Below are 16,906 nucleotides of genomic sequence, written 5' to 3'. Positions count from 1 at the left end.
GGTGGCAGCAAACTAAAGTCTTCGTGTCTCCTGAGTCACACTGTGATGCTGAAAACTAGTCAGTTAGATTTGACTAAATGTTTGCAGTTAAAATGTGACTTTTACACTTTTACAGTGAAAAAAACCCCACAAATCACATGTTAAGTTTGAATAAAGAACAAATCTATTCTACATTTATGTCAAAAATAATATTCTAATATTCACATTTTTTCATAATTTGTGTCATTTAATCAGTTTTAAGACAATATTTTCACTTTGTAACTAAGAGATGACGCTGACATGTTTTCATTTAGTGTCATCTTCATATTTATTGACACATTTGCATAAAGTTATGATGTTCTTGCAATTTATTACTGAATATATCAAATTATATATGCTGTATAAAATGACAAACACACTAAGTAAGTATATTATTAAAGAATATTAGAAAAAATATGTTTATCATAATAAATGTTAAAAATATACATTTTAAATACATATCACATGTTACTAATGTATAGTACATTTTATTTTGCAGTATATTTTTGAAGTAGAATGACATATTGGTGTGTTGTCAAATAGTTCTTCCATTTAAAATGATTTATATTATATAACATTATGTTTTTCAGTAATTGTCGACATGCAAAAATATATAAAACCTGAAAAAACTGAAAAAAAGATGTAATTAAGACATTCTGTTCTGTCCTTTTAATCAAATCAAATAAACATATGTTAGTATAATAACATTTTTTTCCTTTCCTGTGTAGTTTATTAGTACAGTAGTCATAGCAGAACATGTGGGCAGTGTCATGCTGCCTTAAAGTGCTGCTTGTAAACTCCAGTTTCATTGTTGTGCTGCAGAAGAATTATGACCTTTTCAACACTAATAAAACAAAACCAAAAAAATCAGGCTGTGCCATGTTGTAGCATCCTGGAGTAGTTAATGACATACAAAGAGTTTCTTGTCACAGTCTTATGTCTAGAAATAAACAAAAACAATAATAATAAATTCACTTCAGCCACCTAGTGGTGATTTAAAGAACCACATGTGGGTGTTCATCTTGTCAAATGCTCCAATTTTGGGAAGAAAATATAGAAAATGTGATTAAAATCCCTCATTAATAAATTATGTAGCATGTGATCCTTCTTTTTGCTCAATCAGACGGAACGACAGCGGAGAACAAAGTATTCCGATTTTTTACGAGTCCTGCATTCAAAAAACACTCCTTGTCCGTCCATCTAAGAGGGATTTTAAAGAGTTTATTTTGATCAATATCACCAGTTAAACGGGACGATCTGAAAAGTAACTGATGGCTCAAGATGTAAGACAAAGTAGTTGAGTAAAAAAAGTACAATATTCGCCTCTGAGATGTTGTCTAGTAACAATAAACAGTTGAATATAATGCAAATACTTCAATAAATGTACATTTCAGGGACTTTTACATAAACTCCGACAGTCCCTGAAGGCAGCTTCAGGAGTCAGTGAACGCTCCATCTCTCTCCTGGTGGGAGGGTGTGTGCTTGTTGTGCGCACCGTGTCACACCGCTGCTGTGGGGTCACTGTGGTCTGATCCGGACTGACGGACACTCAGAGTCTCTGCGCGCTGGGAACCATCATGTCCCAGTTGTCCGTCCGAGTCTAACTGGAGACGAACGGACCGCGAAGATGCTGCTGCTGCTGCTGCTGCTGCTCACCTCACTGGTGTGTCTGAGCCCGGGCGCACTGGGACAACTGGAGGAATCCCAGTTTGGAGATGAGATCGACTTGACAGACTTTGATTTAGACATTGTAAGAGAGTTAAAATTCGAGGCTCATTCTGGTGTTTCTGGATTTCTTTACCTGACTTTTGTTTGTGCACACAGGCGCCACGCAGAGTCCCACGGCAGGTGAAAACTATGCTAGCCAAGGTAAAAGTCTCGTTTTCCGCAGAGAAATGTGATTATTTGAATATTTTTGTACTTTTGTTGCTTATGTATGATTTTAATGGAAAGCTTCATCACTGGTTAATTTGGCACATCGGATAATTATTGTTTCCTATTAATCTGTCAGTTCTCTGGGAGTTTATTGTACACTGACCTTCCTCTAACATGTGTTTAAACATGACATTATACATTCTTTATTACCGACCTGGAATCCGTGACCTACTTTGAGTTTTTTAGCAGCATATTGTGTCTTTTCTAACTTGTGCGCTCTGGGCGTGACGCGCAGGAGGTCCGCCAAGCGCGCAGATGTGCCAGAAATATCTGTAATGCGCTGAGTTGATCTGAGCTCATGGGAACAAAGTCATCCGCCTCAGTTTTTTTTTTTTTGGTTTGTCAATTTAGGGGAAATTCAAAATAGGGATGAAAAAAAGAAATGACTTGGGGGATTTACAAGACGCACAGCGAGGCCGCGTAAAAGCGTGCCAAACATGAACCGTCGTGATGTTTAGGTGTTCTGCGGTGACGGTGTTCAATGTTTCCTCTGCAGGAGACTAAACCTCACATCCAGGAGCTCTCCATCAAGACCACCATCATCTCCCGCTACGCCTTCACGGCGGTGTACTGCGCCATGCTCAACCGGCACTCCGCCGCCACCGAGGGCGTCTTCCAGTTCCAGATCCCGGCTGACGCCTACGTCTCCAACTTCACCATGTGAGCGTCACCGGATCTGATCGTGGAGCTGAGATCATGATGAGATGATCCTTTACTTCCACTTCAGTGATGACCCTCTTGAATTGTGTCATCTGAAGGTTATTTAGGAGATAAAATCAACAAGGATTTCAAAATAAAAGTCAGAAATATCTAAATCTTCTCAAGTAACAAAGTACATTTGCTCAACAAATATACTTGTATTTAAATATTTTGCTACTTTACTACATTTTGGGGGCAAATATTGCACTTTTTCACTCCATTACATTTATGTGACAACTTTAGTTACGGGTAAATTTGCAGATTACTTTCTGCATCAGAGCAAAAATAGTGTATAAATAGTGTAATAGTGGCCAAGCTGACAACAACACACATAAGTATATGCATGATTTACTCTTACTTGTACTTTATTTCCTTGCCAGAGAATCACTTTGGATACCAAAGTACATTTAATATCAGATATTTTAAGTATTTCCCTCGCTCAAAGTCACCCAAAGTAACTTTTGAACACATAAAACTTCGCTTTCTTTTATTCACGAATGACTTTTGGTTACTTTTTACAACACCACAACAGGTTTGACTGATTTGACTAAGTAATCACTACACTTACAGTGCTTTTATCCTCTAATACCTTATTATTGTAAAAGGGGAAGCAGATAAATGTCTCGGAGGCCACACAGAAACTAAAAAAAAAACTTTTACAGCTGAACAATTAGCACCAAATTCACCTTAAGACGCTGTTTAAGAGCTAAAACACGAAAACAAAAACATCATCCTGTCACTCAAAGCTCAGCGGCTCATTTAAGGATTTATGATGTGTCTGTTTCTATGGTGACGTCAGCGAGGAGCCAAGAAAAGGGTGAAAAACTTTTTATACCGCTATTAACACACACACACACACACACACACACACACACACACACACACACACACACACACACAGCCTCAAAAGTTCATTCATGTGCACGCCTGTAAACGGGTAACGACACGATTCCGTCCGTGAATTCTACCCTTTTGTGTGAGAGAAGGCCAGTTTGAAACGTGACAATAGGTGGTCCCTGAACATGAGCGCCGCTCTAATCCTCGACCTTTGACCCCCGTGAACCAGGATCATCGGGGGGCGTGTCTACCAGAGCGAGGTCAGGCCCAAGGAAAAGAGGGTCAAACAGGAGAGCGGAAGGAGCAGGAACAAAGCGTCAGGTGATGCAAGGTAAGAGAAACCTGAGTGTGTGTGTGTGTGTGTGTGTGTGTGTGTGTGTGTGTGTGTGTGTGTGTGTGTGTGTGTGGTCACTATGGTCTGGCGTCTCCTCCTAATTACACAGCAGCACTCGCTCCCTCTAATGTTCCTATTTTGCAAACAGAGATTGATAATATCCCCACTAAGACCTTTTTACCACAACTGGGCGGCCACAAAGTGTGTGTGTGTGTGTGTGCTCTATGTGTGTGTGTGTGTGTGTGTGTGTGTGTGTGTGTGCAGACTGACGTGAATAACATCATTTCCCCGGAGACTTGTCACGAAGGGCTGTCACATAAAAACTGTGACCCAGGAGGTGACATATGGAGGAGGTGACATCACGTTTTCCAGCTGTTTCCATGTAAAAAGTGACTTTTCATTAAGTGAGATCCGGTGATTCAGCGGCTCCGCTGTAAAAGGAGGAGCTGCAGGAGGAAGGAGAGGATTCAAGTGGAAGATGTGAGATGTAGACGGAGGCAGCACCTCCATGTATTTATGATATCACCAGCTGGACTGTTGGGCTCCACCTCTGCTCCTCTTCTGTCACGTATAATTTGTTGTTTTTTTTCTGTTTACAGCCGCTGCTCTTTTAATTTTAGTTTACTTTAGCCTTTAACTGGTCATGAAAACAGCACATGTACATACAGTAAGAACAAAACAAAGTTGAAACACAGGGACGGCTTGAGATGCTGGATTAAAGTCGTCTTCCAGCTTCTTGTATTTCTTTAACGTCCATCTTCAGTTCTCCTTTCAAAACCTTCTTCCACTGATCTTTACAACCTGTCCACCTGGCTGTTTTTAAGATGTTTTTCACGTTGCTCATCTTGTCGTGTCGTCATCTGAACTGCTTTCAGCTTGAAATCGCCACGATTAGAGAATCCAATTTAACGTAATTGAACTTTTTGGACATCTGCAAAGTGATTGTTCCCGCTGTGAAGCGTCTAATCTGTCCACAGAGAACACTCAATTCAGTTAGGGTTTTAAAATTGACCTACACAACATAGTATCCTGGAAATAAACCTTGTGTATCTGATTCGATGGATTCTGTTGGAGGGTTTATTAGTCCGTTAGGTCTTCGTCAAAAACTTTGTGTCAGCCAAAAGTCATTTCTGTTTTGCTGCCACCAAATGTTACAACCAGAGAGATTATCAGGTTAATAACATGGTTTTTAGGCGCTAATAACTTCCAACTAAACATGTTATTAAAGGTTTACATCATCTCTCGTTATCTGATTTGATCTAATTCATTCCCATCGTGCTGGATCAGATTGTTCTCTTCTGATTTTTTTACGTGGCTGCATTAAGTATTTTTATTCAGGTTCAGCAAATCAACACAAACCCTAATTAAATACTGATGGACTGATGGATAACAGCAGCACACTGAGAAAAGAGCAGCGGAGTCATAAACCAAAATAAATCCCTCCCCTGCAGTCCCGAGCCGGAGGTCGAGGTGTTCAAGATGACGGCCTACATCCCGGGTCGGAACCGAGCCGTCTTCCTGCTGACCTACGAGGAGCTTCTGCAGCGACGGCTGGGACGCTACGAACACGTGACCAGCCTGCGGCCGATGCAGCTGGTCAGCCGCCTGAGTCTGGACGTGACCATCGCCGACCACTCGGCCATCACCGACCTGCAGGTGCTGCCGCTCCGCAACGGCAGGAGCAGCAGCAGCAGCGGGTCGAATGCTCCCAAGTCACCAGGTTCACACATGCATCTTATTTCATCAGTTCAATTTATTATATGTGTGTTATTTTTGTAGTTTTTCATTATTATTTTGTTTTAATATGCTTCCGTAATGCTGCATTTTGGATATTTTAATGGTGATGGTAGCAGTTTTATGTCTCTTCAGGGTAGTTTTTAGTCTCTTTGTGGTTGTTTCATGCTGATTTGTGGTAGTTTGGTGTCTCTTTGTGATAATTTTGTGTCCTCTTGGGGTAGTTTCATGTTTTGTTGGTACTTTTGTGTCTCTTTGTGGTTGTTATACGCTGATTTTTGGTAGTTTTATGTCTTTTTTGGGTAGTTTCATGGGGTTTTTTAGGTGCTTTTATGTTTCTTTTTCATTATTTTACACTAATTTGTGGTAGATTGTTGTCTCTTCGTGGTAATTTTGGTTCTTCTTGTGGTAGTTTCATGTTTTTTCAGATACTTCTGTGTCTCTTTGTGGTTGTTTTACATTGATTCTTGGTAGTTTTATGTCTTTTTGGGGTAGTTCCCTGTTCGTGGGGTACTTTTGAGTCTCCAGAGTCTTTTTGTGTCTCTTTGAGGTTGTTTTTTGTACCTTTGTGGCGTCTTTGTGTCTCTGTAGTAGTTTTGTGTCTTTTTGTCATCACATTATTTAACTTTGCAAAGAAATGGCGACTTAATTAAAGCAACAGTCTGACCTACAGAGGCACCCCGACACCTCGGGCCTGTGCCCAGTTGGATCGTTTAGTAATCTGTCCACGGTGTTTTTTACCTTGCCACCTCTTTAAATCCAAGCTTTTGTTCTTGAGCTCAGTTTTTAAACACACTTCCGTTTTTTATGCTTCAGCCAAGCCTGAGCCGCCCTTCCCCACTGTGGTCAACAAACAAAAGAACGTCTGCAAGATCACCTTCAGCCCCAACATCGTCCAGCAGGCTAAGATCACCACCAGCGGCCTCCTGGGAGACTTTGTGATCCGCTACGACGTGCAGAGGGACATGGGGATAGGAGACATCCAGGTGAGAGCGCTGTGATGTCATCAACAAAACCCCTGTGATAAACTCTGACCATCAAACGTGCAGAGGAAAAACAGATGACGCAGAAGAAAATTAGGAAAGCTGACTGTGGAAGAGCATAAAAATAGTTTTCATATTTTGCATCTGTGCTAACAAATCTCCCATCCAACTACACACACACACACACACACACTCATCCACCCACCTGTTAGTGATTCATTTATCTGGTTTCCTGCCACCACAGGCAGTCAGCTGCCAAACTCCTCTGTCCGTTTTCACAACCATACTATGTTTTAACAATCACACACAACTACTGCAACTGATCTCACATCTGTAAACTTCTTTCTTTCTTTCTTTCCCAGGTTTTAAATGGCCATTTTGTCCACTATTTTGCCCCCAAAGACTTGCCTGTTGTACCCAAGAATGTGGTGTTTGTGATCGACACCAGCGCCTCCATGCTGGGGACAAAGATCAGACAGGTAAAGCAGAACGATCAGTAGAAAATCTAGAAAACTGTGGTGAAGCTGAAGCTGAAGGAAAGTTTTACCAGTTGTACCAGCTGCAGCAATGATCTGTATAGTTTTCTGTACAGGGTTTCCACCAAATCTTATGAGGAAGATCGGGTATTATTGCATGTTTTAGCCAAATTACTGAAAATACTGTTCAACTGATACATCTTAGGTTTATAGGTTATGATTTAGGTCTTGAAAACATAAAAAAAACACAACTGCCTAACTTAGAAAAAGACTCAGACAGTGAAGAGTGGCTCCAGAGCACGAGTGACCCAGAGAAGAATTGCTGCAGACCAGGAACGAGGTTGAAGAGGTTGATGTGTTTACTTGGGAAACTATAGCTCAGACAGACAAAAACCACAGCTACACTACGAGTTGAGAATGGAACCAATGAAAACAACCAATCAGAGGTGAAGAAGGCGGGTCTTGTAAGAAAAGTGGCTGCAGAATCGTGAGCAGCAGACCAGGAAGAAGGCTGAAGAGGTCGGTGTGTTTACTGGGGAAACTACACCACAAAAACACTATATCGGAAACACGAGACAAACAGAAGAGCTACACGATGAGTTAACAGGTTGAGTCGAGCGTAGAAAACACAACCAACAGAGGAAACCAGACGGAGGAGTAGTATGGTGGGTCCTGCAGGAAAAGCAGCGGGGATCCATAATGACGCGTACCAACTCCAGGATTAAATTTTTAGACAAACTGGGGGGAAATTTTGATCTGCTGCAACAACAACTGGTGATGTAGGGTTACTCTGATCAGCAACATCTTTAAAACCACTGACAAGTGAAGTGAACAACATTAATCATCTCGTTAAATGCAATTTTCTCCTGGGAAATCTAATCCTACCACCCAGAAGTCTTGTGTCCATGCCTCGACAAGTCAGGGCTGTTTTGGCAGCACACGGAGAACCAGCACACTATTCAAACAGGTGGCTTTAATGTTGTGGCTAATCTGTGTATAATTTTGTTGGATTTTCACTGCTACTGCAGCTAAAATTTCAATTTTTAACCATAAGTACCAAATATTATCTAATTTGTCTCGTGTGTGTCAGAAGAATTCTGGTGATCTTTCTTTCCATGCAATGCACTTTACCCTATTTTTAATCTCACTGGCTGTATCGGATCAGAGACCCGACACCCCACCTCCTCACGCCCACATGGGAATATCAATATCAGACCTTTTCCTCCATCTGCAATAGCACAATAATCTCCTCGGGCAGACAGAGGGCTGATCCCTGCAGCTGCCATGAGCGAAGAGCGCAGAAACAGAGAGCTGAAAAACAGATGAGAAAGAAAAGTGGAAACATACAGCACAAGGCTGAGCTGTGAGGGAGGAAGGTCAGTGTCTATGGAGTAATGGAACTTTCTAGACAACAGTACCCTCGACCCCTTGATCCGTCACCCCCTCCAATCGTCAGCCCCCAGCGGCCCGCAGGAACAGAACAACAAGTGTGTTTGATGTGGCTCCACAATAGAGGGTTTCACTGTGGGTCAGTCTGTGGTTCTGACCCCTGCTGTATACAGCCCATATAGACGTCTCTAAACCCCTCAGCGCCAAATTATATATCACACCCACACTCAGGGCTGCAGAGAAGCTGAGAAGCCGAGATTGCGAAACTCAAGAACAGAAGAGTAAGCAAACTTTCAAGACAGACTTATGCTGAGTGATTATCCAACTGTGGTTGATTTCCTATTTACTACCTACGGACTTGGAGTTCATCGCTAAAATGGATACAGTATATTTGTTCAAAGGCATCATCAGGCAGCCCAAATGCTACCATATGTATCAAACAATTCATTGGTAAACAGAAAATCTAACTAAAACAATAATGTCCTTGGAGGAAACTGTTTTTTTCCACTTTTCAAATTTTATATAACATGGACAGAGTTTCCAGTCTGGAAGGTGAAGCCAGCGCTGATGTGCCTGCAGGGTGTGAGTCTACTGGTTTCAAAAAGAAGTCAAATTGTATATAAGCTAATGAGAAAATCACCTGATTTATTACCTCAGTAAGCTGTTTCCTAATGAGTTTCATGGCCTCATCTTTTTCAATACAGTTTGATGTTAACTGAGTAAATTAGAGCGCAGGTATTTTGGGCTTTACAAGTTTCTACTTATCACAAAACAAGATGGTCATGGCCGTAACACCAAACTCAAGGTTCAAAAACTTTAGTCCACTAACCAGTCGATCATGTCATGCCGGGTTTACACTTGGGATTACAGAGTAAGTGTGTGTTGTGGGGGGAAAAAGTATAACAATGACATATTTAAGTCATTTAAACTCAAGTGAGAAAGAAAAGGCATTTTTATGTTCTACAAAGAAAAACCAACCAACCTTTACTTAAGATCTAATCAGCTTGAATGTTGCAGTGTTATGCAGAATGTCTTTTGTTCTGCTGTGGTTTGCAAATCAAATCTTTGCACGTCTGTCGTTATATTTTGTGAACTCATCATCCCAAAAAAACTAAAGCCCTCAAACAAAATCCTCAATTTGAATGAAGTGATTCATCAGATTAAATCAAGCGAATGCAGATACGTAATGTGATCTTACATCAGATTTCTTTTTTTGTTATTGTGGTTGTTTAAATGTAATTTATGGTGCCAAAATGTACCTTTCAGTCACTACGTCAGTCAGAGCCAGTTTTGGTATTTTAGACCCGGAAATGATATCAACAGTCAACTATCATGCAAAAAAAAAAAAAGCTGAAATGGCAAATGTCAACTTTATAAGCTTTGTAGCTTAGGAACTATTCGACACAGCCCTAGCAATGAGAGTGACTTGCTTTCTTCCCAACATTTTTCATACCAATTTTCCAAAATATTGACACCACCCTCCTGGGCTTGATTGGGCTCAGGGGCCCGCTTGGGAGAAAAACACCACAGCTGGTCAAATGCCTGAGCGTTTGATTGATAGAGCTCTTGTTTGGTTTCCAGCCACTGCAGCTCTTGTGTTTTAATACAAATTGTGTATCCACAACACAAGTTATCTCACATTTGTCTGTTGTAAGAAATCATCTCTCTTCTCTCAGACTAAAGACGCTCTGTTCACCATCCTGAGGGATCTGAGACCCGGCGATCACTTCAACTTCATCAGCTTCTCCAACAAGATCAAAGTCTGGAAGCCTCATGAACTCGTGCCGGTGACGCCGCTTAATATCAGAGACGCCAAGAAGTTTATTTTCACACTGGCAACCACTGGAGGTCAGAAGTTACTCTCCTTATGGCATGTCTTCTTTACTGTTCCTGTATTTTGATAAATAAACATAATTCTTTGTTGGATTGGAGGTTTTATCATCCTGAGAGGTAATCCGTCATGATGTCTCTTCACTACAGGAACAAATATCGACGACGCCATACAGACTGGCTCCTCGCTGCTTCGCCATTACCTTAGCGGCCCTGATGCGAGCCCGAACAGCGTCTCCTTGATTATTTTCCTGACGGACGGACGGCCCACGGTCGGGGAGGTACAGTCCACTGCGATCCTGGGGAACACTCGCTCAGCTGTGGAGGACAAGTTTTGCATCTTCACCATCGGGATTGGGAACGACGTGGATTACCGGCTGCTGGAGCGCATGGCTCTGGAAAACTGTGGGATGATGAGACGTATCAACGAGGACGCCGACGCCAGCGCTATGCTGAAAGGGTAAGAGTGTTGGAGAACCATCTTCGTCATCTCCACCCTCGGTCTTTACTGCTCAGTTGTTGCATTGCACTCTCCAGAAAGACTCTGCATTTATGAAGCAATTTCATTGTTATTTCTTGAACTAGGTATTGTCCAATTTCCCCTTCGTATCACTATAATCCACCTCTTATTAAGCAATTAGCCCTCCCTAATCCCTCCCCTCCACCCCTCGGACACGTCCCTCCATCTCTCGTCAAGCTACGAGGGAACGACGACCGCAAATGTGGCGGTGCTGACAACAGACTCTTTAATCAACCTCGACATGTGACAGCCACAGACCACAACAGCCACCTTCTTTCTCTCTCAGTCCCTTTTTTTTCTATCCTTAACACACAACCCCTCTTCTCTTCTCTTCTCTCTCTCTCTCTCTCTCTTCCGCACTCGGACACACGAGGTGTTTGTTCAGTCGAGCAGGAATGTGTGTATGTTGTGAAACCTGCATCTGAGTATGGACGTGGGGTTAACAGATAGACTCCGCAGATAATAGCCCCCTTCTCGCTTGAACAAACATGCTGGTTAAGAGGTGAGGAGGTTTACTGCGGCGTGACAACAAGGACAGGACAGAGGACTTCTACACACACGTTCACAATCTCTGGTTTATACACACTCTTTTATGAATGTGTGCATAAACCCTGAAGTGGGGTGGCAGTAGCTTTGAGAGGGTAGACAAGCAGGTTTATGGCCGGAAGGTGGCTTGTTTGAACAAACGAGACATTTGATGAAATCTGTAATAACACCCTTCTTCTCTGCCTCAAATACTGCAGCTGCCCTTGAGCAAAGGCACTGAACTGTGATGTGACAGAGAAGAAGAGGAAGGTATCAAGTTTGAATATATGCATAATGTGGTGATACAAGGAAGAGGAAGAAGAATTAAACTAACGACATATTTGTGGGTTTGTGACAACTTAGGCAATATTCAGAGCAACATTAACATTAATTACCCTGCAAAAATGCAACAATTCATGTTGGTGTTGCTGCAGGGTAGTAATAAGAAGACAGACATGGTCCAGGAAGTCCAGTTTAACAGTAAATTGTGGAGTTATTATAGTAGCATAAATTTGTTTAGACAAATCAGTGCTCGTAAGTTAGCGTGCTCTGTCCTCTGCAAAACATGCCACCACTGGTGATCTTAAAACGTGGTAGATCTCCTGAAAAGCGTCATCTTGAGACTTGAGACACAAAATTTCTAACAAAGTGGACCTTTAATAAAACTTTAATACGAATCCTTTCGGTAAGGAGCATAGGAGTCATTTTGGGAGGTACTTCCAAACACTGTCGACCTGCCAAGACGGACACCAAAACAGCTCATACTACCCTATTTGTTGAGGAGGGGAGATGTTGCGTTGGCTGCACCAATAATGACACAAAAGACAAAGAAGCCAGAAATGGAGTACCTTGATTGATTGTCCCAAACTTTTGAAACTAAAAACCAGCAAGGGAGCATTTCTACAACACCTTTTGAAGCCCCCAAAAAATGGTAATCCAGACAGCCCAAGATGACATCTGAGCATTTTTTGAAAACGTTGTTGTCAAGTCTTCAAAAATGTAGGAAACTGCTTCCTTGCTTGGATCATTTGAGGGGCACTAAAACATTGGGGTTACTCATCGTTGATGCAACCACTGATCTGCAGTCTTTGACGTCTTCCTTGTTCCTTTCCAGGTTCTACGATGAAATAGGAACTCCTCTGCTGTCTGACATCAGGATCAACTACACTGAAGACTCGGTCCAGTACGTCACTCAGCATCTGTTCACCAACTACTTCAATGGCTCCGAGATGGTCATCGCCGGCAAGCTGACCAACAAAAGTGCAGAATTACTCCACGTCCAGGTTACAGCCAGCAACAACGACAAGAGCATCATCATGGAGACGGATGTTCCCCTGAAGCACAGACAGATAGAGACTGAGAGACACGTGAAAGCTGCCACAACAGCGATCGCGGCTGGAGCTAAGCCTCCAGGGTCAGGGTTTACACAGGAAGTGGGTGCTGCTTTGGGTTCAGTAGCGGAGGACTTTGTGGAACGTCTCTGGGGTTTCCTGAGCGTCAAGGAGGGTCTACGGTCACGACTGCGGAGCCAAACCAGCAGGGAGAGGGAAGGCCACATCCAGCAGGCCACCAATCTGTCTCTGGCCTACCACTTCCTCACTCCTCTCACCAACCTGGTGGTGGAGAAGCCCGAGGTCCTGGCTGACGGCACCATGGCCCCGGCACCCACCGTCAGCCCGGTAGCTGGTGAGGCAGTCTCACCTGCCAATGAGCTGCCAGGTGACATAGAAGACGAAAAGCCAAGGAATCCGAGCAGGAAGCCAGGCGGCCACACTTCCTCTCTGAGAAACACCATCGGTGAGGTTTTGTCTTCTAGACCGAGTTGTACAGCGCAGTACTGCTAAGTATTAAGCTACATTTTACCAAATTGGGGCTACAATACGAGCATTAGCAAGATAATAAGCATGTGGCTGGATAAAGGTGGGTGAATTATGGTGCAAAAGATATTTGAGAAGTTTCTCAGACATGTTTTCCCAACATTTGACAGGGTCACCTTTGGAAGCCTTCGTAGCTAACAGCTAGCTACAGCTTCTGGTGCAAACGACAGACTTTTCAGAGTTCGATTCTCCTTTAAGAAAACATGCAGTTCATATAACCATAACTTTTCTCTCTCCTCAGACACCGTGCATTTCACCAACGGTTAATATCACTCGTATGGAATATTAAAAGAGGAAGCCTTGAACAATGGTCGCCCTCTGACTCATTCCACTTGATAAATAATCTCTTCCTTGTAGGTAAAGCTGAGAGGAGACCGGCCAAGAAATCCGTCACCATCTCCAAAACATCAGGTGATTCCACTCTCGTGTAAACAGTTGAACTGTTTCATCTAAATAGCCTCTGAACTCTATATACTGCGAGCACTCATGCACAAGGAGACTTGAAAGAGAGAGGAAGGAGAATATACAGTAGACTCTCTCTCTCTCTCTCTGTGCTTTCTGTGTGGGCGGCCTGTAATTTGGGAATTCGTCAGACAGTCGGCAGTGATAACACAGCCGGCGAGGGGTTCAGGGACGCCTCTGAACATGACCTGCAAAGAGGAAAAAGAACACGCAGGGTCTAATTGAAATACCAACACAAGCACTACGTGGCACTTTAAACATGCAAGTGCGTGTTTGCGAACACACACACACACACACACACACACACTGCAGGTGAACGGGGATGAGACGAAGATGTTTGTGCATGTGTTACAGTAAAGAGAAGGATCCCATCAGAGGCTGTTAGTGACGGCTAATGACCCCGTCATTACTGTAGCTCTATCATCTCGTCTCATCTCATCACTCTGCTCATCTGAACTGGTTCTCACAAGGCTGAAGACGCTCCGGCTGAAGATGCCAGTCGGAGATTCAACAGAAGTCCAACGTTTACCAATGAAAGACATTAACTTTATCAGATGTCGCCTTTCTTGCATTACAGAGATGCCTGCGTTGCACTAGTAACTAAACGAGCCGAAGCACGTTCCAAGGTTTTCTGTCCATTTCAAAGCTTCTCTAACTGTAGCCAGGATTTAAGACATCCCGCAGAACTCCACCTCCAACTCCAGACGGCGGACAAAGTCTGCAAAATGGTCCTCATATAGCAGCTTGATATCTTTTTATGGTGGAGAATGAATAAAACCAGATTCCCAAAAAGTTTGAACAATTCAGAGAGAGTGTATATTTACAAAAAACAATCAGGTTAATCAGTTTCAACTATAAATATCTCGGCTTTCTTGTCTACTGAATGTTGGTAGAGAAGGATTTGTGAATCATCACATCCCGTTTTTTATTACATTTTCAGAAAATGTCCTAACTTTGTTGGAATTATGGTTGGAAATTCATTTAATTAGTGCCTAAAAACAATCAACCTTATATTCCTGGTTCTAGTCACTGAGTTTTTTTACGGCTGTTTTCTCTCTCTGATCTTTTAAACTACCTCAGCGGACGGTGACCCCCACTTTGTGGTAGAGTTCCCGCTCAGTAAACTAACCGTGTGCTTCAACATCAACGGTGAGCCCGGACACGTCCTGCGTTTGGTCTCCGACCACAAGTATTCCGGTAAGACTCAGAAAACTTACTTCACATCTAGATCCACATAATTTATTGTTCATGTGGGTAAGTCATGTTCTGGGTCTCCAGGTGTGACGGTGAATGGGAAGCTAATCGGCGCCCCAGCTCCGCCCGGCAGCCACAAACAGCAGCGAACCTACTTCAGCACCATCACCATCGTGGTGGATCGTCCGAAACGCTCCTACATCGAGGTGACGCCGAAGAAAGTCATCCTGGACGGGCGGGACAGGATGGTGCTGCCCTGTCACTCCACGGTCGCGGTGGACAGCGGCGCTCTGTCGGTGTCCATCGTGGGAAAGTCCAATGTGACCGTGATGGTCGGAGGAAACATCAGCTTCGTGATCCTGCTGCATCAGTACAAGAATCCAGCCCCCTACCAGAGAGACCATCTGGGCTTCTACATCGGTCACAGCAAGGGGCTGTCGCACAACTGCCACGGCCTGCTGGGTAGGTGTTAATGAGTTTAATTAAGTGCAGGTTGAAGATTAGGTAAGGAAGATTAATCCCATCATCATCTTTCATTAAATGTGCCTAAACGCCCCATCATCACAGTTTCATTTATACTATATTACACAATTATTAGACCCTTACTGCTTTTCAGGATGAAAATGGTAGTTTATCCCAAGAGCGCCACCAAATCCAGCCAAGACAAGTGATACAGCACATTTAGAAACAAAGAACTGAGGAGTTCGGTAGCGTGAGATGGAGGGTTTGAGTGGATGAGGGAAAGAAAATACACTTTTAAATAGTAACATTTTAGAATATAATAAGTAATGTGTTCTTAGGAATCTACTTCTCCAAGTGGCAACAACTTTTCCTCCCTAATGTTTCTAAGTGGTGTTATTTTTGGTGCCAGATCATAACTGTTTCTCCTCAGAACACAACTACCAACAACAAAAGGTGAGTTTATCATTCATTCAGTCTATAATGGAGACGTGAAAGAGGATATAAAAAAAATGGTGCCAGGCTGCCAGTCTGACTGGATCTCCTCCAGTCAGCCGTCATTATCACGGGTGATTTCATGCAGAGTGGCAGACAAAAATTGTATAATGAAAGTGCTCGAAGATGATGTTATTATTCTATAGCCGTTACGGTGTGCAATCAACACGTGCTTCATAATGATACGTTAAAGCAAAAAAGGCGTCTATTGCCAGTTTAAGTGGGAGTGGTGCTAAAGAGAAGATCACCAAAAACATCAGGGAATCATCCTGTGGAGACCATGAATGACCAACTATTTAACTATTTACTCTCAATACATGCAAATATAAAATTTAAAGGAGACCTATTGTGTTTAATACGTCACATGTTGGCATGATTTATACTTACTGGATAGTTTTTCTTATGGTTTTAGTCTAAAAATCCTACATAATACATCTTTACCGGTTACTAGCCGGGCTTTAAAGCCTCCCATCAGTCCAACCCTGAGACTAAAATAACTGATTCTGCTTTCAGGTCAGTTCCTGTATGAGGAAGTGGGACTGGCACAGCTTCCTGCACAGGGAGACATGAAACCCTCGTCCGTCCTGAAGGTGAAGGACCGCTCGGTTCCGGTGGTTCAGAAAAGCCGGAGGATCTACAGCGGGACGCAGAGCGTGGACTGCTGGTTCGCCCGCAACAACGCAGCCAAGCTGATAGACGGACAGTACGAGGACTATCTGGCGTCGCACATGTTCGACACAGGCGACCGGCCACACGGGACTAACAGGATGTGAGACGACTGTAAATGTGCCGTTTATTTGACTTAACTCATCGTAGTCTGTGTTCATATCACGTCCCAACAGATCCAAAACGTCCACATTCTAGTTTCTTCCTCCTACAGGCTCTTTTGAATATATTTTTGTACTATTTCTAATGAAAATTAAATGTTTTTATTATATTGTGTGCATTATTTTTTACAGTAATGTTGTAAAATGTAAATAAAAAAAACACTTAAACCCACATTTAGAGCTCGTTTCTGAGGCATGGACACACACAACCAGTGAGATCTGCACACATTTGGGAGCGCGTACATGCGTTTTTCCTCACGCAACAAATATGTATGTTGACATGCTTTTAACGTGGCAACAGGCTGAAGTTCA

The 16,906-nt window shown here is 42.8% G+C and overlaps 1 protein-coding gene across 1 annotated transcript; it reads left to right on the top strand.

The window, feature by feature from the left end:
• The first annotated feature begins 981 nt into the window (after positions 1 to 981).
• Positions 982 to 16,760, top strand: itih5 (inter-alpha-trypsin inhibitor heavy chain 5). The gene is made up of 14 exons (XM_037120885.1): positions 982 to 1,768; positions 1,843 to 1,887; positions 2,450 to 2,613; positions 3,719 to 3,820; positions 5,275 to 5,543; positions 6,374 to 6,543; positions 6,903 to 7,019; positions 10,082 to 10,253; positions 10,386 to 10,695; positions 12,395 to 13,077; positions 13,515 to 13,568; positions 14,700 to 14,816; positions 14,898 to 15,275; positions 16,281 to 16,760. The coding sequence occupies exons 1-14, from the start codon at positions 1,646 to 1,648 to the stop codon at positions 16,538 to 16,540; spliced, it is 2,964 nt and encodes a 987-aa protein (XP_036976780.1). The 5' UTR covers positions 982 to 1,645; the 3' UTR covers positions 16,541 to 16,760.
• The last annotated feature ends 146 nt before the right edge of the window (positions 16,761 to 16,906 follow it).

The sequence above is a fragment of the Acanthopagrus latus genome, chromosome 14, assembly GCF_904848185.1.
Source record: "Acanthopagrus latus isolate v.2019 chromosome 14, fAcaLat1.1, whole genome shotgun sequence".
NCBI classification, from domain to species: Eukaryota; Metazoa; Chordata; class Actinopteri; order Spariformes; family Sparidae; genus Acanthopagrus; species Acanthopagrus latus.
The sequence above is the reverse complement of the archived record's forward strand: the minus strand, read 5'-3'. Positions and strand labels throughout refer to the sequence as shown.

Excerpts from the sequence above, each read along its gene's own strand:
- itih5 (XM_037120885.1), top strand. The coding sequence starts at position 1,646 with ATGCTGCTGCTGCTGCTGCTGCTGCTCACCTCACTGGTGTGTCTGAGC. Across the intron at positions 2,614-3,718 it reads TACGTCTCCAACTTCACCAT|GATCATCGGGGGGCGTGTCT; the intron begins GTGAGCGTCACC and ends CCCGTGAACCAG. Across the intron at positions 10,696-12,394 it reads GCCAGCGCTATGCTGAAAGG|GTTCTACGATGAAATAGGAA; the intron begins GTAAGAGTGTTG and ends GTTCCTTTCCAG.